Source organism: Augochlora pura, chromosome 2 (genome assembly GCF_028453695.1).
Source record: "Augochlora pura isolate Apur16 chromosome 2, APUR_v2.2.1, whole genome shotgun sequence".
In the NCBI taxonomy this organism is placed as follows: domain Eukaryota; kingdom Metazoa; phylum Arthropoda; class Insecta; order Hymenoptera; family Halictidae; genus Augochlora; species Augochlora pura.
This window is the reverse complement of record NC_135773.1, coordinates 1,522,006-1,549,906: the sequence shown is the minus strand read 5'-3', so window position 1 is coordinate 1,549,906 and position 27,901 is coordinate 1,522,006. Positions and strand designations below refer to the sequence as shown.

The 27,901-nt window shown below is 45.5% G+C and overlaps 1 protein-coding gene across 1 annotated transcript in view; it reads left to right on the top strand.

Annotated features, from left to right (window-relative positions):
- Sema2a (Semaphorin 2a) overlaps positions 1–25,215 on the top strand; it is a 298,531-nt gene extending 273,316 nt beyond the window's left edge. The window contains exons 6-11 of the mRNA XM_078192888.1: positions 1,856–2,126; positions 12,120–12,350; positions 13,036–13,449; positions 14,571–14,847; positions 15,110–15,557; positions 16,862–25,215. Coding sequence (XP_078049014.1) covers positions 1,856–2,126; positions 12,120–12,350; positions 13,036–13,449; positions 14,571–14,847; positions 15,110–15,557; positions 16,862–16,936 — 1,716 coding nt within the window. The 3' untranslated portion in view covers positions 16,937–25,215. The remainder of the gene's footprint in view (positions 1–1,855; positions 2,127–12,119; positions 12,351–13,035; positions 13,450–14,570; positions 14,848–15,109; positions 15,558–16,861) is intronic.
- The last annotated feature ends 2,686 nt before the right edge of the window (positions 25,216–27,901 follow it).

Here is a 27,901-nt window from a genome sequence, read left to right as displayed (position 1 = left end):
AACGTCTGCGAGGAATGCCTGATCAACCGTCCCTCTTTAGGGTTGTCGAAGGAAGTCGGTGACTTCCGATGTTTAGGGTTTGCGGCCACTTATTCGCTTCCGCCTTGTTTGAATTTTCAGTCATCACCGATTCTATACAAGCATTTACTGAAACAAACAATAGAAAATGTTTTTATTGCTTATCGCGGTTGCTGTAATATTAATATATTTTGTGCTGTCGAATATTACATATATTCTTCTAAAAATTTTTCTAAAAATTTCCCTGACTAATTTGTGTATTCATCTCAAAAATTGATGAGAACACTGTTACATTACTTTCAATAGTTCGAAATTATTCAAAGAAGAGACAAATTTTCATTTAGCTCTCATTTCACAGAATCGTCGAACAAAATTTTTATTTTCCGTGGTCTAGTCATAGATGCAAAGTTAAAAGGGTTTGCAGCTGTTTGTTGAACATATTTGCGAACATTTCTATTTCATCGAATCGTCCGTGGAATAAGAAACGGACTCGTCATTAATCCAAATCCCTGTCTTCGCCATTTGGATGGATCTTGTTAAATTCCCGGTTTTGTCGAATTTTCGCTTTGATTCGGTCGGAGCCGGGTCCCCGCGGGAACGAAATTATGCAGCAAGGTAAATGAATCGTGCGTTCAAGTACCCGTGTAATGAAGTCAAAGAATATATTGGTCTCGCTTTGTCGGGAATTACGACTCCCGTGCGTGTAATAGAGTCTCGCACGGTAATGCGCAGCTTTTGCGTAGAAACGCGTCGGTCTAGCCCCAAATTTTCCGGCGTGCGCGCGCGACGCATCTTTCACCGAGGCGCTCTCCCCCCCCTCATCGAGAGCGTAATCGAAATACCAAACGGGCGGTCCCCGGTTTATTCGAACAACAACCCTTACCTATAATGACGGATTTATTGTAATCGCGCATTTTTCAATTATTCGTTCCGCGATTACCTGACGCAACGATGCTTCCCTATAAAGTCATTCGAATGAATCGAAATCTCGACGAACACAGTTTCATCACTTTTTAACACGGCTTCGAGCGTTCGCCGCTTTAATGAGTTACAAATAACAGTGGCGATAAAAAAAACTCGGATTGCCTCCGGGGAAAATAATCTGTAATTGGAGTTTTAATTACCACCGCTGCTGCAATAACTTTTACCCCGCGAGAATATTGATCGATTGTTAACGTATTTATGAACTGGTATTTGGATGTTAATTTGTGGCTGAACTTGTCTTTTCTAGCTAAATACTTATGAATTTACTTTCCGTCATATTGATCCGTAAACTGAATTAATAGTTAATGATTTTAAACCTACGCTGTTGTGCTTTCTATGAGAAATTAATGAGTATTGTTACTCGAACTAGTTCAGTTTTTGGACAACAGTAGCTTGGAAACTAGCAGCACTACTGAACCCTGAAAATTCTCGTACATTATTTGAACATTTTAGAACATCGTTTTCATTACTAAAATTTGATATCTCGTTTACAAGTATATGGTATTAATTATTAATTTTTAAAAAAAGGTGCAGGACATTCTGACCCCAAGAATTATATGCGATACTATGTTTTATTCTTTATGTATACACCAGAGCATTTGTTACGAGGGAATTAAACGACATCTATCTTCTCTGAATCGTGGGAAAACGAGTTTTCAACTTGTAAATGAAGATTATTGCGCGTTAAGGGGTTGATAAGGGTCAGAAAAATCTGCGCGATTTTCATAGCCAGTCGAATGGCTATTCTTTGTCGTAGAGCAAGAATGAAAGCGAGGCGTGAATGCGATCGTTACGAAACTAGTTGTCGTTAAAGGAACGATCATTTTGGTGAATTAATCCGTTCTTTTCGCAGAGCAATCTGACCCATTTGCCCCGCCACGAGTACGTCCCGGGCGTGGGAATGGGTATAGCGAAGTGTCCTTACGATCCTACGGACAATTCGACCGCCGTCTGGGTGGAAAAGGGCAATCCTGGTGACTTGCCAGCTCTTTATTCCGGCACCAATGCCGAATTCACGAAAGCCGATACCGTAATCTTCCGCACGGATCTCTACAATTTAACCACCGGTCGCAAGGAGTTCAACTTCAAGAGGACACTGAAGTACGACTCGAAATGGCTGGACAGTAAGTACTCTTGCGCTCCACGATTTCTTCCCCTCCTCCGTCTCCCGTTCTATCGTTCTCAAACAAGCTAATACCTAGGGAATTAGTAGTCTGGCTTCCAAGAACTTTTACGCCGTCGTACGTTCTCGTGCCGCGAGACAGTTCGCGGCTTTATCGAAAATTTCGTTTCACATCCCGTACGTACGGCAAGAAGTGAAACTTTCGGCTTGAACGAGTCACGATTAACCATTCATTCGGCTAGTCCAGATTCGTAATGTCTGACATATTGAAACGTCAAACTGACGCCGATAAATATCGGACAGTTTTCCCGAAGTTTCTCGTCGACGTCCTATTTAATTTTATTCTACGCCTTAGCCTGCACAATAACTTATGCAGTGGCATGTCTTGGAACGAACTAATTGTTCTAGGATCTCATTTGATATAGCATGCATTCGTTATAGGATAAATTGATTGATATATATCATTAAATACTTTTATTAAATATGTAGTCCAGTTATTACTGAATACGATAGTTTCACACTATTTTTTTAGATAGGGTACATTTAATATTAAATAAAGATATTGAAGAACATGAAAATGTATGTATTATAAATTGAAGCTATTATATATAAATTTTATATATAACGTGCAAAATTTATAAGAAAATACGAAGAAGAAAAAGTAGAGCAGTCATGGATCCTGCTTTCAATTTAATGAGATAAATTGTTCGTTGTTACAGTCCATTTAGCTTACGTACTAAATTACAACACAGTCGTCGAAATTAGGCGAATTTCAAACAAAGTGGAATAAAACTAGTCCTATTAGAAATCGAGCTGAATTTTTGAATAATGTCAAGCGTAAAAAAATAGTGTCATAAAGCTAGTCCTATTAGAAATCGAGCTGAATTTTTGAATAATGTCAAGGATAAAAATATACGCATCGCGCGCTGGTGATCCGCGTTTATGGCAACCGTGAAGGGGAGGGCCGCGTGAAATCGAGTGACGGAGTCGGACGAGGGTGGAACAGAGGTATTCGGCGTACGAGTTCCGGCGTCTCGGAACGAAATTACGGCCGAATCGGTTTCCCGTGAAGACGGAAATTTTCATTAGGGTCGAGATGCGGATTTCCAGGAGAAAAACGTAGGGGCGGAGAACAGTGGAGGGAAAGCCTCTTCGTTACGGCGAGGCTCTTTGAAGCCCGGCACGTTGCAAGAAACACGTAGCACGCTTAAATAGTTGCGTATAAAGCCGATACCACACCGAGTTCCACCCCGGTTCGAGGCGGGACGGGGGGGGGGGGGGGGGTTGACAGTCTTTGAGCGTGTCGACTAGTGTCGAGAGGTTTTCACGGGGAACCGTGTAAAAAAAGCCGGTGTCGAGCCCCGGTGTGGGGAAGATAAAAAGCGGTTCTCGAAGGGCGGCCTGCTCTCGCGTCGGTAGAATGCCATCAGGCTTTGCGGAGAGGGTGTTGCCTCCGAGAAGACGGAGTAATAAAATAACACCCGGCAACAATTTTCAACGAACTAACTGCCAGGCCGCGGATACCCTTCTACAGTTTGCGAGAGGGTCCACGGGGGTTGAAACTTTCCGGCGTTAGCCTGGAACACACCTTGCTCGCGATTTAACACGAAAATTTGGAAAGACTTTCCTTATTTAATTCGACAATTAGAGAAATTAAACGAAGTTGTAGCAATTTATTCGACACGTTGAGTGTGAAATAGTGTCATTTAATTTATATAATCGAAATGAGAAAGTTAACGTTTTGTACTTTGACGCCGACGATTTATATATTTAAAATATATAAATAGAAACAAAATATTACATTTATGAATTTTTATAAAATTTCACAGCACCGCACTGATTTTTATTTCAGTTCAAGATTTGGTATATTCGTATAAAAAGCTTCAAAGTGCAAGGGTTTAAAATTTACCACAGGAAATATTAGTTGAACTGTTTTTTATTCTAAAAGCACTATCAACGTTCAATTTATTCAATATATTCCGATGAAAATGAATTTCGAAGCCAAGGAAAAATTTTCTTTCTTAACCAGCCGGAAGATTCTTTACGATTAAAATAAACGTGCTATTATCCTCCGTTAATACACAGGTCTTGGATTTTTTTATGCACATTATGAACGCACGTAAATTCGCAGTCCAATTATGATAAGAGCTAACGAGACATTAACATGTTCACCGCCTAGCGTGTCTTGGCAACCACACAGCCCTTACACGGTATTATATTAACATTACTGCTGGGTGAATGGTTTAATTAAATAATAAGACTGTATTTACTCGGATCTAGTCCGGCCTCCGTTATCATAACCGTTGGAACGTTTTAAAAAGCAGTCTAGTTCAATTACAAAACAGTTCAGTATTTCGCTATTTTTGTCGTCCCATTTGCATTGTTATCAATGTAAAAATTTCCAACGCGTGTCAAAGCAAAAAAGTAACTCGGCCACCGCGAAATGGGCTTTCGTGCGCGTTTACCAGCCTAAACAGTCGAATAAAGTGAACCGACCCGGACAGCGAACACCCTTCGAGCCTCGACATCGCGGGCCGGTGATCAGTCACCCTGACGTTCTCGCGCGGCAACAAAGAAAGCGAAACCATTCCGCCCCCTCGATCCGCAGTGTAACCGAGTCACGTAATCAGTCGCGAAACAATTTGGTCCGCGGGTCTCGCGCCCCGTATGATACAATGGAGTCGTAAATTCCCGGCGAAGTTGTCAATTAATTCCGCCGTCTACCCGGTGTATCCTGTCCGCGGTAATTCTCTCGCGAGGAAGAAGAGACTCCCCCGGCTCGCGGACGGCCGTGGCACGGAATAATGGCGGCGCGTAGAGCGAAGTAGTTGCCTTATATTTCTCCGGAGGGTGCTGTTTGCCGCCCTCGGAAGCGTGCCGGGGTCCGACCTGACTTCAACCCTCTGTCAGGGGCCGTCGGGGAGGGGAGGGGGGACGGTCGGAGGAAGCGGAACAAGACGGAAGGAGACCCGGCGTCGACCCCATTTTCTATATTTCTAACCCGTCCCCTTTCCCGCGGGACGCATGATTAGCCGTTTGTTTCGCCGTTTAATTTGAAGACGGCGCCCTTTCCGACCGCCTCGATCCGCCGGAGTCGTTCGGACCGGGACCGTTTTCGCCGTTTCAGAGCCGTGCCGCGAGTTAGTCTATTAACAGGGGCGTTGATTAAATGTAGCAGAAACGCCGCACTACGGAGAGAAAGCGTCCATGAGAGCGGCAAGAAATATTTCCTTACTAACATTACATATTTGAGCCTAAACTCTTAATCTTTCACAATGAGGATTGTTCTTACTAACACAAAATAAGTAATATAATTAATTTTTCAACTACCTCTATAAGTATAAATATAATTTAAAAATGCAGATGTTTGCAAACCAACTTGCCACTAATTAATTAATTAATATGTACGTCTAGTACGCTTATTCCCATCGACAATTAATTCAATTAAGGAAATAACAGCACTGTGAATATTAATTTTATATTTCATTTTCTTCGAAACCATTTAGCCGTGATAGTAATTAATAAAAGTGGAACTTGCAGTCAGCACCCTTGTCGCATTAAATACATCCTATCCTCTTATAAAATATGATAAAAATGTCGGATGTTAATGAGAAGCTATAAATTCTTTACTATCATGCTACTTGGTAGAATTTTGAATAATTAAAGAAAAATATTTGTTATTCTTTATGTGAAATATAGAAATTGTTATCGTCGCACATGTGCAACGCTGGTAGCGAACGTGTAAATTTTTGAAACACTTGTAAAACTCTTGGCCCCACAGTTTGCCGGAGAGACGAATAAGCTCACGTGCGACTCTCTGCCCCTCTCTCGCGCTCTCTTTGTCTCTATCCTTCTCGGCTCTTACTTCTTGCACCCCTCGGTACCATTCGTCTACCTGTCCCCACCTCGTTCCATCTAGCTCGCGCCTGGAGCCTCTTCATAGAGCTCTCATCCTCTCCTACGCCGTCCACGGACAAAGTATGTGGAATGAAGATTGATTGCGATTTGCGGCTTCGTTGGAGATAAAGGATCGCCGGAAAGGGGGGTTGGAAGACGCTGTGGAGTAGCAGGGCGGACGGGTAGCTTAACAAGCTCTGAATAACCGACCGACGACCGGCCACTTTCACGGATCCTTGCGCCTGTCAAACGACCGTCCGACTGCGCCTGTCAAACGACCGGGCTGCGTCGGTTCACGTTCATTTGTTTCCTTCTGCGGGACCGTCGCGATCCCGCGCAGCAAGAGAGAGAAAGAGAGAGAGAGAGAGAGAGACCCACCCTTGGTACTCCTCGGCTGGTTAGCTACGTCGGAAGCCGGCCGAGGGTGCGCGGATGCTGATTGATCGTTCGGAGGACGTCTCGGTGGATTAAAATGCGATCAGAGGTGAAAAATACGGGGCATAATCGACTGGTGCTGCGTGGTTTCTTCGAAACCGCGGCAGAAGCCAGACGACCCCTTTTTAATTAAGTTGGACGAGGGGGTTGATTGCTCCGCGAGATGAATTTTAATTTCTTTCGGATTTGGTGCTTGGGACACTTATAAGCTGTACGTTTTTCTTGATTGTCTCTTATTAACCAATTCTGAGGAGTTGATGGAATAGGGTAGTAACCGGTTTATTGTTTGTTATTTCCTTTTGTTGAATGACTTTTAAATTATCTACCAAAGTTTAACTTCGTATGTTTGTAGTGATAAGTGTGATCTACATTTTGATCTGGAAACTTATGCAGCAGGATTATTTTACTGTAAAGATCATATGTCCTGTTAGTTCATGGTCGTCATTGTTTCTTGAAATATGCTCACAAATGTTGATTACTGCATCTTTGTCAAAAGCGTATGACATACAATCTCTGGACATATAAACGCCATAGAGGGAACTATTCTTAGAAAAAAGTATCCATTTGGAAAACCGAAATTACTGTTGCAGTATTCTAACGCAACGCTCGATTTCAAGAAATAAATGTTACCTTGCCTGCGTGTACAACTTAATTTCGCATACGCAAACCTCCGGATCACTGGAACGACGCAAGGGGTCGCCAGAAGCAGGATTTCCCGGTGCCACGATCCGTCGCACGCAAACGCAATCAGCGCCACGCTAATTACCAATATTTGCCGCGTAACGTTTCAGTTCCGTCTGCCTCGCAAGCCGAGGCCGCGCGCAGCATATCAATTCCTAATTAAGAAAGTTTTTCTGCGGAAGTCTGGCTACATCCGGCGAATATAATGCGCCGGTGAAGTTTCGCTTATTGTCAGACCCGCTCCACCAGTTTACTCAGAGTCGTCCCTCCGCCGTCCCCTCCTCGTCCTCCTCCTCCTCCGCGTACACGTGCACGCACACCGTGAAAAGCAAAGACCAGACGACAAGTCTAATTGAGTCTTCGAAACGCGGATCCTCCGCGGAAGTCAACGCCGAGAGGCGCGAAGTACAAGTTTGCCCCGAAAACTTGCCCGACGAAAATCGAGGGGTCGCGACGGGGCGGGGGAGGGAGTCTGCCGCCGGGACAGGCCGCGGCGAAAAAGATTGACACGGTCAATTTAGGATTTCCGCGGAGACGCTGTCGGAGGCGGGCCGGAATATTAACCAGTCGCGACTAATTCGGCGGCGTATTTATTAACGAGGCGTCGCGACGCGTCGTTTCTAATAGCGGCGCGAGGGACCCGCGGAAAATAGAATTTCGTATTTGTACGCGGCAACGGGTCTCTAGACCCGGGAGCACGGGCGGGAGCACCGCCGACTTGTAAACTCCGCGAAACTAGCCCCAAGGGTGATTTCATTATTCCTCCAGCGCGAGACGCGAAATCGAGAGTGCCGCGAGAACGTTTTCCCCGCTGCGCCGGGAACACCGCGGCAACTCGCGTCAACGAACGCGCCCAATCAAAACTCGACGCCGCGCGAGGCTGGAATAAGCGTTAGCCATGGGATCGAGCACGTTGTAAGTGGGCGCGAATTTAACTCGATAGCCGTCCGCGCCAGCCGACGATCATGGGCGTTGCTGGTCGAACGATAAAACAGGCGGTTCGTCGTACAGCTTATGCTTTGCACAGAGACTATTAAATTAATTTTGTGCACGTTGCTATCTAAGTTCTGAAATTACAGAGCAGTGATTGCGAACAATCTATATCGTTTTACAAATATTACAAGAATGGATTTATTTACATTTTTTTGAGGATGTTTTTATTACAGTATATATTCATTTACGAAATTGTTTTAATAATTCTAAGAGAGATGCATTTAATACAACATTTCAATAACAAGTACAAACAACGATACTTCACGCTTATAGTTAACGTGTTACATCTAATTTGAAGTATTTATATGTAGTTCAACTTATAATAAGGGATCGATGTTTCTTTTACGATAAAACACAGATAATTGCTTGGATTATTTGGACGAATATTGAGAAATTAAAAAATTTTTTAATAAAACTACAGATCTCTACTTGGTATTTTCGTAGGCTGTTCCGTAGAACAAAACGAGCCCAAAACGTATTTTACGAAATGCCATAAACACGCGAAACTCGGACTATTAATTATCAAGTCCGTGACACATGTACAGCCGAATGGAAGTTTGTAAAAGCGCGAAGTTTTCGGATAGCAATGCTCTCCTTTGTAGTCGAATCGAACACAATCGAGCCCACCTCCGTTCGCGAGTCGAGACACTTCCGTTTCCCGTTCTCTCTCTCTCGATTTCCGACTCCCTGTTCCTGTCCGCGCCTAGTCTCCACCCTCTGTTACTCCACCTCCTCCACCTCCACCTCCTCCTCCTCCTCCTCCTGCTCCTGCTTCTGCTTCTGCTCCCCTTTCTCCACCCTTTCCCTTTCGCCGGTTGCGCCTCAATATATCAAACTTCCACCGGCGAAGCGTCAGACAATCGATTTAATCGGTGAACTGTGAAAGAGATTGCAGCCTCTTCCTCGCGCCACCGCATAATGTAAAATCGACAGAGACTGCGCTGTTCGCACGGGGCGCGATTTAAGCGCGGAGAAAATTCGATTTCCGTCCGCGTCGCGGCGTCGCGCGTCGTCGTCGTCGTCGTCGTCCGACGGCCAACCCTGTTTTTTCACGACTCGACGATAAACTGGCGTCGCTCCGGAATCGGCTCGGTTTTCATCGGCCGATTAACAGCTCCCCGGGTAGATTGGTATTCGGCACGGCATCTCGTAGTCGTCGTCGCGACCGACGTATTTTTTTTAAATTTAATCAAACATCCCGTCACTCATTGTTCTTGCAAATTTTAATCCCGCTATTTTCGTCATTGTAATCCGGATTACAGTCGAAGCTATTATATTCGCGGACTAGTCGCAGCTATAGTAATGAAAAATTCTCCGAGCATCGAGTCTTTGCAGAAATTAATATTTCATGCTGCTCGTAAGTGAATATTACGAAAGGTTTATTCCGTACTTTAGGTAGTATTAAAACTTTCGCTAAGCATTTAATTATATTGCTTCGATTTATATTAATAAACGAGGTAAAATTCTTGACAGATATAAATACGTATTATCGTAAAGAAGATGTAAAAGTTTAATCCTTTACAGTCATTTTATCTCGAAATCCAAAATAGCTTTCCTGATCCACAGTGTTTCCATTTTATGTAATCTGATGCATTTTATGCTTACGAAGTTGAATTTCGTGACAACAGTTACACTTTTAACAGCTTTTTAAATTGGATAAAATTAAGATTATTTTACAAAGTTATGTAATAGTTTTTAATCGTGCGTTAAAGTCACCACTTAACCGTAATGGCTTAATATTGATAATTTTTCACGGAATACTCGGGTATTTTTAGCGGCCTCGGTTTTTCTGCATTCTGTGCAAAGATTCAAGAACCTTTTGTTTCTCCGAACATATGCATCTACCGATAAGAAAATGATTGTTTTTCACGAGTTCCGAACGATAGACTTGGCAGGGAGGAAACGAATAAGATTGAGGAAAGAGTCGGCGCGACGCGGCGCGGCCATCATAACGCTTGAGACATCGGGAGAGCAGTTTTACGATTGCTGGTCGTAAAAACGGACAAAGTGGGGATCGTTAAGTATGCGCTCGGTCGGAGACGGTTCGTCCGCGGTGCTAAATGAAAACTTGAAAAGTCGTTGCTCGTCCTTCGCGCGGAAAACTTACTTCGTCGCGTCGTAACGCGGGCTCGTTCGACCGTCTGTTTTTATAGTTTTTCGCATTGTGCCGGCATTCCTTCGGATCCCAAAGTTTTCGGGGTCGAGCCCCGACGACCGTTCTCCGTACCCGTAACCCTTCCACGTAATTTCCCGGGTTCCCGCTTTTGTTTTCGTAACGAGCACCCCGCGGCTAGCGCCCCTCGCTACATTCGGCGATGCCTCGACGAACGCCGAACTTTCGCTCGAAACATTTTATTTTTTATTTAGTTGTCTCTTTAGGGACGGCGTTCGACGAACGTCGATTACGCTCGCCCGCTGCAAAAGTTTCATTCTACAACGATCGAAGTAATTTCGTTAAAATAACAGCTCAATTTTTTTCATTATTTTCGTAATATTGCGACGTAATCTTTCACGAGCATGTTTTTCGAACAACGAAGCGCGGCCGCGATGTTTCGTGCCTCAATTTCAAGACTTTCAATTTGGAAGACGCGTATCTAGCAGACTTTTCGAGTGGCTGCATTATTTTATAAAAGGGAAAATATTCCACAGAGTGTGGATCGGGAGTCCCCGCCTCGCGTTCCGATTTCACGACTCGCAACACATTTCCCGAGATTTAATCACGGCCGAGCCGAGGCCGAATTCACTTCAACAGAAAGAATAGCACTTCACGCGAAAGAGATGAATGGGTAGTTCACCGACTGAAGGATGTAACAGCCGCCGAAGAACGCGATCTCGTAAAAGTTTCCGCTCCGGGCGGATTTTTTTTCGTCCCAAGGCGGGAACGGTCGAGGGGTGCGGCAACAAAAAAGGGAAAATCGTAAATTACGGCGTCGACCCCCCCCCCCCCGGAAAACTGATCTTTTAATTTGTTCCACCGTTTCGCCGTGGGGATGCGCGACTTCCGTCGGCGCGGTGTTGATTTTTAGACCGGTCGGCGAAAGAGCCCCGGGAACATCGCCGCGGATTTGCATCTTAATTTGCTTGATTGTGTTTAAAGAGCAAATCGTTCGGCGGGAATCTTCGCGCGGAATTTCATCAGCGCGGAATCTTACCGCGGCAGTTTCCATTGAAATTACTGTTTCACCCCCGGCCCCGACGGCGGCCCCGACACGGAATTCAATTTGATTTTTACGGGGACTTTAATATTTCCATAAAATTCGCCGCCCGCGCCGCCACCACCGCCGCCACCCACTCCGCTGCCGGGCTCTCGAATTGGATTCGTCTAGGTACACGTACCCTACGTGCAACACGGTTTCTCAATTTTTCAGCCGTTCGTTTTCATACCGCGACACGATTCCAAAACAGTTTAGCTATACTCGATTTGATTATTTCGAGCGGGTTTCCCGGCTGGAAAATTCCATTCGACGTGACTCGAATCACTCAAATATTTAATAATAACATGCTCCATGGAGGAGCGACTGTGTAAAGTTGGTGCACGTCGAACAATGGCTGCTTGAGTGCACGATAATATAATAATGCGGATTTTTATGAGATAGAGAAATGAAATCGAGTGTAATAAACGGGAATTGATAGAAAGAAGCTACTTTTAACAATTACGGTGTATCGAATAATATTATTCGATATTTATTTAATTCTTCTAATGTCTCAAGAAATTTCTACTTTTCTTAATCAATCTAATAATAATATTTAAATTTACTTTTACACACTGATGCGTATTATAACTAGAAATTTGATTTTGTCAATTATACTACGAAACTAAGAAGATTCTTATCTAAATATACAGAATGAGGTTAAGTTAACAAAACTTGGTTAACAAAAGATATATGAAGGAGAACGCAGATGTAACTTTCCAAGATTACTAATTATTCGTTGCTATCGCAATTATTGGTACTGATAGTCACCGGAAACTTCTGTTTGCTTGTTTCAGAACCGAATTTCGTGGGCTCGTACGACATCGGCAGCCACGTGTTCTTTTTCTTCCGCGAGACTGCGGTGGAATACATAAATTGCGGCAAGAGCGTGTATTCCCGTGTGGCGAGAGTTTGCAAAAAGGACACCGGCGGCAAGAATATTTTGTCGCAAAATTGGTCGACCTACCTGAAGGCTCGGCTGAATTGCTCGATACCTGGCGAATTTCCGTTCTACTTCAACGAGATACGTAAGTAAAAGAAATTGCGCGTTGACCATTTTAGGAACAAGTAGTGAAACCAGACATCAATCAAACTTTTATATAGTTGTTGCAATTTAAACTTAAATACCCGCTTACCTATTACATTCTTTAACTCTTTCAGTACGAGTCCCAGATATATTCGACGTCCATGCGATGATCAGTATAAATAACAAAATGTTATATAAATATCGTTTAATATTAAAGTTACAAGCAACGCTTTTTGTTAAAAAACGTTGTTTTATTAAGCACAGTTTTTACTTAACACATAGAAAGATCTTCATACAAAGGAGGATCGATCATGTGCGAATTTTCGGCGCGGCGTTTCGTATAGCGAGAGTATCACGGTGATCAGAGTGCTCGTACCGAAAGGGTTAAATGGTTATAATTTATCGAAACAATTGCGCCAATCAAACTCCTCCAGCATTCATATCAAAAGAGTACTTGTCAGAAATTAAAAGCAGTCAGTTCCTAAGAGAAACGATATTTTATCTTTAAGGTTTCTCCTTGAAACACGAATTTTGCATAGAAGCTGGCGGTTTGGTAGCAATCGGAGCCGAGCTGGCGATAGAAATTGACCGTGGCTGATGCAGAACGTCGGCTCTCCATTGAGAGCGGCATATATCCAGCAACAGGGAAAATTAATTACCGTCGCATTCACGTTTCTTTTTTCCAGAGAGCGTTTACAAGGTGCCCGGCGACGACACGCACTTTTACGGCACGTTCACAACCTCGACGAACGGATTAATGGGCTCGGCGATCTGCTCGTTTCATATCGACGCGATCCAAGAGGCGTTCCGCGGTAAATTCAAAGACCAAGCGACCAGCAGCAGCGCCTGGCTTCCGGTTCTCTCGAACAAAGTTCCTGATCCGCGACCCGGCCAGTGCATAGACGACACGGAGACCTTCCCGGATCTCGTTTTGAACTTTATACGGTCCCACCCGCTAATGGACTCGGCGATATCGCACGAGAACGAGAAACCGGTGTTCTATAAGCGTGACGTGATGCTCACGCGATTGGTCGTCGATAAATTGCGCATCGATTTCGTTGGCCTGGATCTAGAGTACACGGTCTACTATGCTGGTTCCAGTAAGTATGCGAACAGATCCTATGAAAAATTATAATTCACGTCGATTACCTCTTTTCCTGGTAGCATTCCGATAGATTAAGTCTCCACTTTTATTATTAATAGCGCAAAAACTTTTGTAATACTTCATTATTTCACTCGACGGTAAAATAGAGTTTTTTGTTGTATTTGATTAACAGTGAACCGGTTTTACACTTTTTATTTCATAATTGTTGAAGTCATAAAGCTGCTTCCATTAGAAATCGTTGAATTTCTTGTAGAACTTCACTTTTAGACCTTCGTAGGTATAATATTAAAGTAGTTCAGCATAGCACGCGAACGATCCAGCACTTATAAACCAAATGCAATGGTGACAACGATACAAGTTTCCTACAAACGTTTTCTCGGTTGTCCACGCGGCGGTAAATTTACAATGGCCGCGACCCAAGCTAAATTACCGAAGGGAATTTAATGGGAATTACACGTCTGTGAACCATTTCGCGCGAATATCCTAATCCTGATTTGTCATGGGCAAACTTGGCAAGATAATCACTAACTCGGAGGTTCTTGCAGTTGACTTGTATCGTCTGCTTTCGCTATCGCTGGTGCTGTTTCGAAGCTTGTGCAGTCGACCCGCTAATATTGCCGTACAAGCTAACATAATCGAGAATGGTTCTACAGTGATCATAAAATATATTAACATGGCTAGCGTAATCTGTGGATACCTATTCGAAATTTAACCAAATTAAAAATCAGTACTGAAAGACGAATTTTCTGAAAATCAATATATACTTAAAACTACTGATACGGGGCTTTTTAATTAACGTAGATGCTTTACAAGAAATTATTAAAAAGTTTACGTAACCATATTTAGTGTAATATATTGAACTAAGCAAATCGAAAGTGTCGTAGCAGCATACTGATGCAATTTCGTTTCAAGTTCTCGTTGTTTTGTCTTTCGTTTGCTCGAGCTTGAAATAAGTTTGCGGTTCGTCGAAGTGCGCGGGTATCGACAGGAACGAATTTGTTATCGGAAGATTACGAGGCTGTCGGTGACATCATATCGATGTAAATTTGACCATATCGCGGCCCGTCAGCTGTCCGAACTAGCAGTGTACAAAGGGATCGTTGCTTCGTGTTACAGGCGACGGACGTGTACACAAGGTAGTTCAATGGATAGACAGCAACGGGGATTCGCAGTCCATCCTGTTGGACGTTTTTGACGTGACGCCGGGCGAGCCTATCCAGGCGATGGAAATCTCGAAGGAGCATAAGGCCCTCTACGTCGCGTCCGATCACAGAATAAAGCAAATTGACTTGGTGATGTGCACGAGACGGTACGACAACTGTCTTAGATGCGTTCACGACCCTTACTGCGGCTGGGACAAGGACGCGAACACTTGCATGCCCTACGAACCCGGGTAAGTCACTAAAACCCTCCACGGTATTTGTTGCAACTTCCCAAAAGTTCAATCGTAAATGCCGAAATTATCGGTTATTTATTTCCTTCTCGTAAAATTTAGTTTCGTGCAGCTAGAAACGAGTCTTGAATATCAGTTTAAAAAACGTGGATAATTCGTGTCTCGAGGTATAAGAAAAAAAATTGATATCCCCTTAGGAATATAAAAATTATTTCGGTAGAAGGTAAGGAGAGATAAGAGGGACGCGTATTGGTTCTTGCAGACTTCTTCAGGACGTGTCGAACAGAACGGCAGACGTCTGCGACAGCAGCGTGGGCAAGCGGAAGCTGGTGGTCACGTGGGGACAATCGGTGCATCTGAGCTGCTTCGTGAAGATGCCGGAGGTGTTGGCGGACCAGGAAGTCAGGTGGTACCACTACAGCAAAGAGAAGGGCGGCTACCAGATAGCTTACAAGTACGGCGCTGGTGGCGACAAGTTCATCGAGACGTCGGAGAAGGGCTTGGTGATCGTGGGCGTGAACGAACAAGACGCCGGCCGATACGATTGCTGGCTCGGTGGCTCGCTTTTGTGCTCGTACAACATCACCGTGGACGCCCACAGATGTTCGGCGCCGGCCAAATCGAACGATTATCAGAAGATATACTCGGACTGGTGCCACGAATTCGAGAAATACAAGTCCGCCATGAAGAGCTGGGAGAGGAAGCAAGCGGTGAGTCCAAGCGCGTGATTTAGAAGCTCCCTTAGAATCTATAATCTCGTTCCGACGAGCTTATCGAATCGCATTCCTTGTCACATTTATTCGTCGTTGTTCCGCCGGTGCAACGGTATTCGGCGTCGCGTCGACTGAATTTTGTTAATTGTATCGGAAAATGGTAATCGTTGCGTTTCAACTTAATTAACCAAAGTAACTGGTATTTTCGAAAGGACTTAACGGCAACAGTAAATCAAACTCGCGCATAATTTAAATAAATTATAGTAAATGTTTGAATAACATAATACGTTGCTGCCCTCCGCATGAATAATTGAACCAGGTAATGGTTATTGCGTATTGTTCGCTGACGAAATTCGTTAATAATGAATAAGTGTCTCAGAATAAATTGTTAATACCGCAGCAACTGATATTGCATTTAGCCAATCCGCGGTGCACTTTCAAAATTATTTTCTATATTCAAGGGAATTACGTTGATGGTAGCCATCGTAGCGGTCTCGTTAACCACTTGTTCTGTAATTTCTCTTATAATAGCATCATTGGTTGAAAATTAATATTCGTGTTCTGCGCTGACTAATATTAATGTTGTATTACTATTCAAATCATATTAGTACCAAATTAATACGATCATTGACGAAATTGTAGTAATAATTTCATTTGCTAAGCTCTTATCGGAATCTCCATTATGCATCTAACTTGTTAACCGGTTCACAATGTCGCGTCGATCGTGGTTATAATTATTGCAGAATTGGAAAGAGATCTTATCTAGGTTACATAAAAATGAAATGATAAATTTAAGCGATTCATTTTTACTTGTTCAGCGCTATCATTTTGACATATAAATCGTCTAACGTTCTCGCGGTATTTCCGAAATTTGTTAAACCACTTTATGCTCGCATATATTTTGCAATTTATATGCTAACGGGTTGTTCCACGTATAACTAGAATAAGTAAATGAATAATTCATTAGAAATTAATATAGAGTAAATATAGCAAGTGAAGTAGATATTATTTTCTTATGCTACCCTAAACGGTAGAGACAACTTCACTTTGTCAGTCAATGTTGCAATCATAGAGAATGCTTTAAACAAAATTCATTGAACGAAACATTAACATTCGCTTTACACTGAATCTTTTTGCCCTGATGAACACGTAGAACAATCGTAGAAATAATATTCTGGTAAAAAGAGGGAGAGGATGCATCTAGCTCCTGATAGAGAAGCTATTGCAAGGGTTTGTTAGACAAGCCCTGCACCCTACTGGCGCGGTCGCTTCAGGAACCGTTCTGCTCCCGTCTGTTGCAGCAATGCGCCTCGAGGCAGAACGACAGCAATCAAAATCTGCACACGAAGGAGGTATACGGGACCTCCCTGGTCTGATGGAGCCGATCGTTGGAGCCCTCGTCGAGCCGAGACCCCGGCGCGATGTTGCGTGCAAGCGTCCTGCCGAAGAATCGCGGTCCATCCACGATCAGTCGGACGAGTCACCTCGCTCTCCTACTGACCGGTTACACCACTGCCTTTGTCCTCCTTGCTACCGACGGGCTTTCGACCAAGTGAACACCGACCAGCGAAACGCGTCCGCATCAAGAGAGCCAGCCGGCAGAACCGTATATCTACGTCCGAAACGGCGAGGACGATCGCCTCGTCCACCATGACGTCCATCCTCGATCGATCGAACGAGCCTCTCGTACCTATTGCTCGCGCGACCTCGAGCCGCCGATCGAGTGCTCCAACAGACCGGGTTCGCCCGACCAGCCACGATTCCTCGAGACTCCCCGCGATCGATGCGAACGAATCGTCGCGTCGTCTTCGGTTCGGCCGAATTGTCGCGCGACCGGCCACCTGCGGCCCACCTCGAGCAGACTCGCTTCCGCTTCTCGTTTCTGTAAATAGCCCGGAGCAGACGAAGGGTCGCGGCAACACGCGCGACGCGACGAGGCTCGTGACTTCGGGCGGAAACCGCGCGCAGAGGACGGCGTGCGGCTCGGCGAGACGGGAATCCGCGGGAGACCACGGTTCCTCGACGCCTCGTTCCCGCATTACTCTCTGAAGAAACGGCAGAAGTCCCTCGATGTCGGATGAGAGCTATGGAAGTTATTTTCGGGAGGAATATCGCCGAGCGGACGAAGAGACGCGAGTCAATGGTTGGCTCGTCGTTTCTTCTTCTCGCGGAGGTTGCACGCTGTTGGACCGGCAATGATCGTTCCTTAACGCACCCAACTATCGGGAGCAGCGGCGTTGAGGTAGAAATGTTGTCACGGACATCACCTGGACACGATAGCGAGGGGCTTTTGCTCGTGCCGAGGCCGTCCGTCCGCGAGCCGTCCATCAACCGGGAATCGGTTCCCTCGGTTTCTCAGATCTGTGATAGGAGCGACGGGATCTCGGACGAACGCGCGCTCGCCAGCGTCTTATCCATCCGAGGGCAGTTTGCCTCGTTAACGTCGCGGCAATTCGGAGGGCCGCGCAGCGTTGCCGTGGCCGAACGTTGGCCGCGGCTTCCTCAGTGGTTGGAGAAGTGGTGCGCGCCGTGGGACCGCGACGTTGACGAGGAAAACTGGAATTCCCGCAAAGAGCCCGCGTCCTGGGAAATTTGCACGAGTCTTCGGGCGTGGTTTCGGCCGATCGGATGGCGGTGGTGGCAACGACGGTGACTTGTAAGTAGTGTCGGAGAGGCTGTGTATGTGTGTGTATGTGCCGTGTACAGTGAGACTCGCGCGGAGCGGATGAATTGGCGCGAGAGCCGGGTGCGAGAGAGAGAGAGAGAGAGAGAGAGGAACGCGGCGTCGAACGCGTTGCGTTTCCGAGTGTCACACGCAGGTTACACATGAGATTATTATACCGGCAACCTGGTCGCGGTGCTGCGACCTTTTCTATAGCTTCGTTAGCTTTTTCATATCACGTTGCCAGGCTCGCGACAAGCACCGCCGTCTGTCTTCGAACTCGCGCGATCCCCTTCGATCGCGACTCGACGAACGCTCGTTTTTCGTTGCCGTCGCGGTTTACTTTCCTCGTGTTTCTCGTAGGGCGTAGACTGATCGACACTCGGACATTCGGTTCCTAACCCGTAGGTTAACATATCGCGGCCCGTTCGCAGTGGTTCGACGAATATATCGCAACTTATCCGGGCTTCTTATTTTCTCGACTTAAGTCTAATAAGCGTCGCTCCCATTCGCATTTCTGTCGATTTCTACTGCGCGCGGTGCTGGCTCGGCGACCGCAATTTATTGCAATTTTGCTGCCGAATCGATCGATTATCGAGACCGATGCCTGTAACAGTCGAAACGAGAATCAGAATTTTCGAAGAGTGTACGCTCGTGACGCTTGTTCCGATGAACAATAGTGTAGGTAAGTTTTTATTCATCCGACCTGGATGCTTTCGTAAGCATTTCCCCTTTTATTCTTTACTCTTTTTTTTTTATCGTGGACAATCTCTAATGGATTCGTTTTCTAGAAAATAATTAAAATCGATTTAGTTTTTAAGGAATTTAGAGTTCAAGTTTCTCTCTCCTCTGTTCTTCTTTAAGTTTTATGTCTATTCGTTAAATTAATTTCTCAACTATCTACACGGTACTTTACCACAGTCTTCTCGATTTCTTGCGCGACGTTGCGAACGCGATGACTCGATCATCGAATGCTTTTTTGTTCTTTTACCGAGGATACGTTCACGCGTGCCACTGCGACCGAGCTACCACTCGTGAAACGCTGTAACTAGTAAAACACTACCCAGTATCACTATTGCCATTATCATTGTCAAGAACTGTGAAGGTGCTACGCAGGTGCGTTCGATGCGTGCTGGAAAATTGGTAAGGCCTACAAATCCCGATACGTTCGCACTAACTTTCCTGAGACCCATGGACGCATTCAGAATCCGCGGAACACGCGTGCTCGCGCGGAAACGCAAGCGAGCGGAGTCGCAAAATAAACGTACGAAACGTCGAACGCTTCAAATATTGTTCTTTTCACATCACTCGTATATACATTCCATAAGCGCCGTTATCAAATCGCAATTCTCCGATGGCTCGGCAAAAGAGTACAAGTCGAGTTGCGAACAATTTACGAACACAAGAACTGTATACTATCAAAAGCAAACGGTATTTTTATATAATTTTATTCCACAAGAAATCTACTGGTTGGAAGGAGCAATTTTCCCTCGATTTGAACATTTCGAAAACGATCTTAAGAACGCGCGTGAAGATTCGCAGTCCGACGACGTATATTTTGTAAATCGACGATCTTATGCCGCACGGTAAATTAACAATTCCGACTTGTACTATTTAGCTGTACTATGGAAATATTTTATTTCTCCATGATCTGCGATTCTTTGTAAAAAAAAGATAAGCACGTCTAAGATCGTCCAATTTTCACGAATACATCAGGAATCGTCGAGTCGTACGTTTATTTCCGCATCTAATTGCACGCGTGGACGCGCGAACGTTCCGCGAATAATCGCCGATCCGGTCGACTCTCGCCGATCCGGCGCAAAAAAAGAAAGGAAACCATAATCGCATATACCTCTGAGCCTAGAAATAGAATATCCCCGGTTGCTCGACAGTTTCCGTTCGACCGGATCCCGGATGATCACTGGGGTTCCGGCGCGGGCCAGCGAACCGATCAAAAGACGATCGTGAATCGCAGGACGTGAAACCGGGTTAGACGATCCGTTCGAGCCGAAGCAAGAAAGTTCGACGGAGGGGACTAACGTCGGCGATCGCTCTCCAATTGGTTTCCCCGACGCGACGCGACGCTACGCGACGCGACGACGTATCTCCGGAGGCCCGAGAGAGCACCGTTCGCGAACCGGCGTCCGGCGACGAGCCGTCGGAGTTTCGTTTTTCTTCCGGTCCGGGAACGACTGTGTGTACATAGGATCGCGATAGCGCATGGTATTTTTATAAACGATAAAAAAAAAAAATGAAAATGAAAGGAAAGGAGGACGGAAAAGGCGAACGAAAATTTTTTTTCTCTCCGGAGCGGACGCGACCGTTGAACGCGAGGAACGGACTCGCGGCAAGTTTTCGTTTCACCCGAGGCTCTCTTTCCTTTTAATTAATCCCCCTCGTTTCCTCGTGTTTTTAATCCTTTCGAAATCTGTTTTTTGTATCGCGTACACGTAGAAAGAGCGTTAGTTTAAATCTACTTTTAATCAGCGTAGAGCGACGATCGCCGATCGCTTCTACCAACGGAGATCGGAGCCGGGCACGTTCTTTAGCCGAGCGAGACTTTCGAGCAGCGAACGAAAGCCGGATATCGCGTTTTACCTTCACGCTCGCGAAGGTCGGGACGGAGGCTTTTTTTACCTCTTTTAAGCGAGCCGTTTTTATCGTATAGCTTCTTCCGAATGCATTTTTTAACGAGCAACAATTGTTTGTAAGATGAAATTGCTGCCTCCGGTAATCGATGTTAGACAAAGCGACCTCGAAGCCCCGTCAGTTTCGCATCGTCGACAATAAAAGACTGTCGTGCTCTTTCTACGCAAAATGGATCGAGTAGGCGTGGTTTCTCGTTTCCCCTCGCAGCTGTGCCCCACGAGAGGTTGACTTCGACCATGCGTGTTTCAAACTATAGCGTCTGTTCCCCATTTCCTCGCCCTTGGATAGTTCTACCGTGGAACAAGTCGCTAATAAATAACATTTCATTGTATCATTCTTTTTTTACGTTCTATTGAAAAGCTCCCCCTCGATGCCAACACCAACATCTTAATCAGTTTCGTTCAGATAACTTGAAGCGTCCGAATTCTAATGGAACAAAACTGTGACCCGGAATGATACTGCCAGAAATCGCAATAAGCCAAATGCTTTGCGTTCGTCTTCTCGACCGGCAGGTAAAACCGTGTACTCGTTCGATGCTCCGATCGTTTCAACAATTGTTCAATCCGACTGCCTAGCTCCGACGGAGATGGATGCTTACCGGTGCTGTATTAAACAATCCGTGGGAGGGTCGCTGTGTCCGCAGCGACTCGGCTCGTCATCATAAATAGACGTACGAGTAGGCTATAAAGTATAATAAGATAGCGAGTGGGCGAGAGGTGTTCGACAACCGGGCACCGCGCGAATCAGAACGAGAGAGTCGCGCGAAGACGGTGGAGCCGGAAAGAAACGGTGCCGCGTCGGTGATAGTTTCGCTGTTTTTGCCGTTCATTTTGTAAATAGGACACGTTTGTATCGTTGAGACGCTCGCGACGCGGCCGCGTGGCCCGTCGGTCGCCATTCTGGCCGCCGTCCGACGACCTGATCCCCTAATCGGCGCGACGCGAGACGTCGGCGTCGGTCCGCGTAATACGGACCGATCGCGGATCACCGGGTCGCGATTCGTTTAGTTATTCTTGTACAGAGATTTCGATACACACCGAGTTCGACGATTTTCAGTTCTGTATCTATCGCGTCGACGGCATACAAAGGTACACTGTCAGATAGTAAAAGGAGAACGAGTGCTACGAACGTGTGAAAGCCAACCAGAGAGAAAGACTAATGAGAGAGTAATTATGTGCGAGAAAGAGAGAGAGAGAGAGAGAGAGAGAGATAAATATGCGAGTAGATGCGTAAGGTTAACACAATAATCGGTAACTTAATCCTCAAATATGTACTTATTATGAGCTTCAACAAGTATTGAATAGTATTACGTCGTAAGGTTTAAGACTTAAGTTTCGAATGGTAAGAGGGGCGAATCGTGTGCCGCGAAATCGGCTCGGATCGTAGTGGGCTCGGATCTACGACGGTGGTCTACGACAATCTGTGACGGTCCGCGGCGATCCACGACGGTCTACGACGATCCGCGTCGATCCGTCGACTGGACGATCCCGCCCGCGACGACGGAAACGACTCGGACGACGCTCGAGACTATTCCGGGGGCGACCGGCTCCTCGAATGCCTGCCGCGAGAGGATGTTCGAATCAGGGTGTGCATGTGTCACGTCGAAACGATACGTAAAAAAGATGAATAGCAGTATAACCTATCTATCGTCTGAAGAAAGTTATTAGGAGGGGGCGCCAATGCGATTGGCGGGCGTATTGTCGCGGAGGCGAACCAGACGAAAAGGACAAAGACACGGAGGAGCACTAGCAATGATCTTTGGCCAGGAGTCTTCCGTGCACTGGTCGACGGCTGGCTGGGCGTCGCGGGGCACGATCAACCACTCGCTATTCCATTTACATGCGACGGCGGCCGTTCACTGTCGACCGCGACCAGTGCACGTTCAGCCTCTCGAGACAGAGTTGGAGTGATCATGAAAAGCAATCTAAGATGAAACTAACGTTGTTAGATATATTATTTGTAAGATTATCGGAGTACTGTATATCGCGGGAGCATGGTCGCCGCTGCGGGATCCGTGGTAGGGGGTCAACCGGGGGGGGAGGGGGTGGGGGGGGGTGGGGTGATAATCATGCGAGAAAGCGACTTGAGCCGACATCGCGTCCGATTTCCGGAGCGCTCGGCTCGGGGACCATCGGGTTCGTCGGGCCATCGACGATCGATCGATCGGATCCAGCCGCGGCGATCGAGTCCCCCACAGATAGGTTATAGATCGATTTAGTGTACGCTGTGCGAAAAAAATAATGACACGTCCCCCGTGACGACAATTACACGCGGTAATAAGAGAAAAGGGAGAAAGCGGAGAAACAGCGAGAGAAGGAGAATGAGAGAGAGAGAAAGAAAGAGAGAGAGAGAGAGAGAGATGCTCTAAATAAAAACACGTAAACTACGATGACTTATTACTACGATACAAGGAGGAGAGTAGGATAGCCGGTAACGACTAATTCAAATATATCATTAGAACTAGCCGACGACTGTCTTAGGTTCTCTAGATTTCTGTACGAAATCGGTTTTCAGTTCTTTTTCCAGGGGTGTCGGGGGGTGGGTGGGGGTGGACTGCCGATCTTTTTATCGTGCTTCTTGCAAATCGGTCACCGTTTGGAACAATCGTTACTCCATTGTTCCGTTTCGTTGGACTCCTGTCTGCGACCCGGCTGTTTCGAGAGAAATGATTAGATCAGCAATAATATCAGAATCCATCGTACATTGTGCAACATCTAAAACAAATCTCATACCTTTATAGTTGAGATCAACACGTCGCTTGCCCAAGCTTCACTGCCCGCACATCGTGCCTATCAACGATCGTACGCACTTTTACCTTTTCTATCATCACAGAGATTCGGTCTGTTTATGAAAAAATGAACGGCACGATATTAATAGAAAAAACGCCATTTGCATAAAGATGAGAAATCCGTGCGTTTTATATTCTGGCTTTCTTTGCATCGCGAACAAATATATCGCGCGATATCGATTGTAATCGTGGATCGAGTGCATCGTACGCGATGCATCCAGCGAGACAGAGCTCTATGATAGACATGGGCGTGATTGAGTTTCACGAGCCAGATGAAAACACATTTTATAACGTTCGCGAACGCCAATTGGCGTTCAGAATTGAGAATCGGAAAAGTGATTTTTGAAAATCGGTTTAAAGGTGGACCCCGGTCGCAGGCAACAGTCCAATAATTTCACGCGATCCGTTATCTTCTTCTATCGCAGCGCCGCCGTTTGTCTTCTTGCGCCGTTTTCCCTTTTAATATCGTTTCGATGACAATTCCCATCGACCGTGACAGAGAGAATTCCCAGGGTGGGAGCAAGGCAGAGAGAATGAGAGACAGAGAGAGAGAGAGAGAGAGAAAGACCCCACGCGAGATTAATCGTTTCGTATCTGCGGAATTCATTTCTCATTACCGCCATTATTACCGGGAGGGGTCCCGGCGTCATCGGCGTCGCGTTTTATTCCACCCTTTTCGTTTTCCCTCCTCCTTTGTACCGCTCTTTTCCTCTTATTTGTATTGTGCTCATCCTTCTCTGAACTGCCAGCGATCAAGGGTAGAGATTAGGGTCGGACCAAAGTACACCGTGAATCCGAGGCGAAAGAAGTTTCGCGGCCGTTCGGTTTCTTTTCAGACGTTTCTTCTCGATTCGATTCAATCGTTTGAAAAGTCGCCGGGGAAACGGTTTATCAGCGACGGGCGATTTCGATTCGTCGACGAAAGGATGATAATATTTTGTTTCCGGCGAAGGAATACCGCGGACGAAATTTTCGCTTTCATTCGCCGCGGCGTACTTCCATTTTCGTTTATCGAGAATATTTCGAGTATGAACGACAGGAGGAATTTTACTGTCTGCTTTCCAATTTTCGACGGTAATCGCGATTTATTGGATTCGTTAGCGCGTTACATCGGTTCTCATGCTTTTGATCGGTTAGCCAACGAAGCCGGGTGGGTTCGGGGGATGACGAACCACCGACACCGCCCGGCCCTGCCCACCCGCCTCCCCGCCGTTCCAAAAATCGAGGAATTTATCGACGGAATTGTTTCGATAATACCGTTTCCCAGATTCACGGTGGACATGCCCCGCTGATGAAAAATTCACACACGCATACACACACACTCACACACACAACACACACACCCACGTATATCCGACGCGAGAGCGCGCGCGCGATTATCATCATCGTTGGAAAACACACTCGACTGTAGACACTTCTTTTAGTTTCGAACAACTTCGTACGGTAAGAGACCCTTTAGATATTCACCTAATACCTAAACCTAAACATCCAATCGCTATTTTTATCAAAAAAACAAAAAAAATATGTTAAAAATCTTTAATAGTTATCCATTGTTCACTATTGCTATAATAAAGTTTTGCTTTAATAAACGATGGATCCGTATGTGCTATTTGTTTCAACCACCCTTCTACAACCTTTCCGTTCACAAGATGGAGGTAAGTGCGCTTTATTATTACTTTACGAATCGTCTTCGACAGCAATCGATTAATTTATCAAACGAAACGAAATGGTAGAAAACTTTAGAAACGTGGACAAACTATTGAACCGATCTTTTTATGAATGAAAATTTAGGAGTAAGGTCAAGAAACTTTAAAGTCATAATGACGAACAAAATAATGTTTTGCGAATTTCTGCAGTCGGATGATTTAAGCTGTTATAGATATTTAAAAATTACATATAGTTCAATATAAAATGGTAATATAGACGTATATATCTTTTTAAACAGAAATATATTCATTCATTTATTTATAAACTGCGAGGAAAAGAAACTACGAACAAGTAGCAAATATTAAGTGTCATAAAGTATCATCTCATCATTGATCCCCAACATGAATGAAACATAGTAAATAGTGGCGAAATTACTAAATCGATGAAGCTATAAGATAAACAAATTGACGGTAGTTTTATTCGAGTCGCGACGCTTGTTGCTAATCCGTCGCCAGCATCGGAGGGAAACAATCCTCGTAGTGAAGCTGCGCGGACGAAGTGCAGACAGACTGGCAGACAGGGAAGAATCCGGCGACTAACTACCGCGAATTAATTTATCCGGAGGGCGGTAGCGGCGGCGGTGGCGATGATTCGGTTCCCGATAACAGAGTTGTGACTAACAATAAGAGAAATCCAGTCGGAGCAACGTACTCGAGACTTACGTTTGAACCGGCCTCGCTCGACCATTGCCCGATCAATAGAGCAACCTGAACTTCAGGCTATCCCCCGAGTTTGAATAATTACGTGCAACTACTAACTCCGTGCGAGTTATGCGGCCCCCGTCTATAGACAGCAAGCAACAGCCAGCCCCCCCTGTCCCCGCGCGCAACCCTGCTCGTCGGGCGGCTCGCGTTGTCTTCGTCGTTGACTTTTACGCTTCCGTTGAGACGTCATCGCCGAGGCCGCGGGTCAAGAACTGTTACGGGAACGACGTCATAGCCGGGAACTTGCTATTACAGGGCCACGCGAACATCGACCGTCGACCGTCGACAGTGTCGTCACAGTTCATACAGTTGATTGTCCGTCGAGAGATTCTCTGAACACGCGGAAAGGTCGTGGGAAAAGCGCGTCCGATGTCCACCAGCAGTCCGATTAAAAATTAAGCGATCGCACGAATCTCTTTGACTATAGAGCGAGCAAGCTAGGAATCTCTATACGAACTTACGGCTTTGTGGATTCCCGTTTGAAAGCGATTGTTGCCAAAGTTTCGTTTCTTTCGCGAAGAAATCCACGTACATATCTCGGACAACAGCGCGAAGTTCAATGGAGCAGCGATACCATCGATCCTAGTTGCATGGTTAACGAGCTCTCCGATTCTTCGGGATTAGATTTTATGCAGTTCGATCCGACTCGGCTCGACTCGACTCGACTCTCTGTTATACGGACAATCGCTGCTTTTAATTAGTCCACAGATGCGGCTCCCGTCGATTTTTATTAACGATCGAACGCTGTCTGCGAATCGGACACGGTTCCGTTCATTCGCGAGGATCGAATTTTAATGGCGTGGAACTCGCTTAAGCGCAGCTGCGCGCTATCCGCTCGATTTTTCGACTCTGCAACCGGCGAACTTATCGGGCCACGGTCCATTAAGATAAATGATTTCGGTGTTCGGAACGGATTGGAGCACTTCGGACGCATTTATCGCCGCTCGTTTTTAGAATGTTTCGCCCCGGCGCGGCGATTGCCGATCAAAATTTTCACGTGCTTCCGATCCGAAATGTTTTGTGTATTATGAGAAATGGTCGATCGGATGTCAAATGTATCATCGTATCGAGCCGAGCATCAATTGAAACTACTAGACTCGAAATATTCCGCGCTGATTGCATTGTTCGGAACGCTGCGTGGCGGAATATTTATTAGTGCGCGGCTCGAATTGCATAAATACTCGAAATCGTTGGACTTAAGCTGTCGTGTCCATCTTCTAAAACGCGGCATAACAAAATATTTCACTGGAGTACTGAATTCTAAATGTTTGCGCACTCTGCATTATTAACGATTTTACCATAATTTAAAACGAATAACGCAATGCGAACACGTGTTTATCGCAGGATTATTCAGTGGATAATGTATATTAAAAGAAGTTATAAATAAAAATTAATTAAGATAATTAGATATCAATATTAATACTTTTTTCTTTACATGTAATAAAAATTGTCGTTCGTATTATTAGTGGCATTTTTACTACAAATTTGATTTTAAAGTCAAGAGACACATTGACCAGCTTCACGCGGTCTAATAATAAATAATAGAGTACAATATTCCGTACTGGTTTCTTCTTTATTCGGCCATAGAGCCCGTCGAAACTAAAAATCCCAGTCGATCGAAACGAAAACGATCGGGCCGCTAAAAGAAAAATCGGTTAGGCGACCGGGGTCACCGATACGAACGATTCGATGGCCGTATGCGTCGAGGGCAGGTGCGCGCGGCGGAGGCTGGGCGGGCAGGAATGAAAAGTTCCGGGTCAAACACGATAAAATCGGCATAACATAACTCACAGACGGCCGTGAACTGTTTCTCGGAGAATTACGCGGCCGT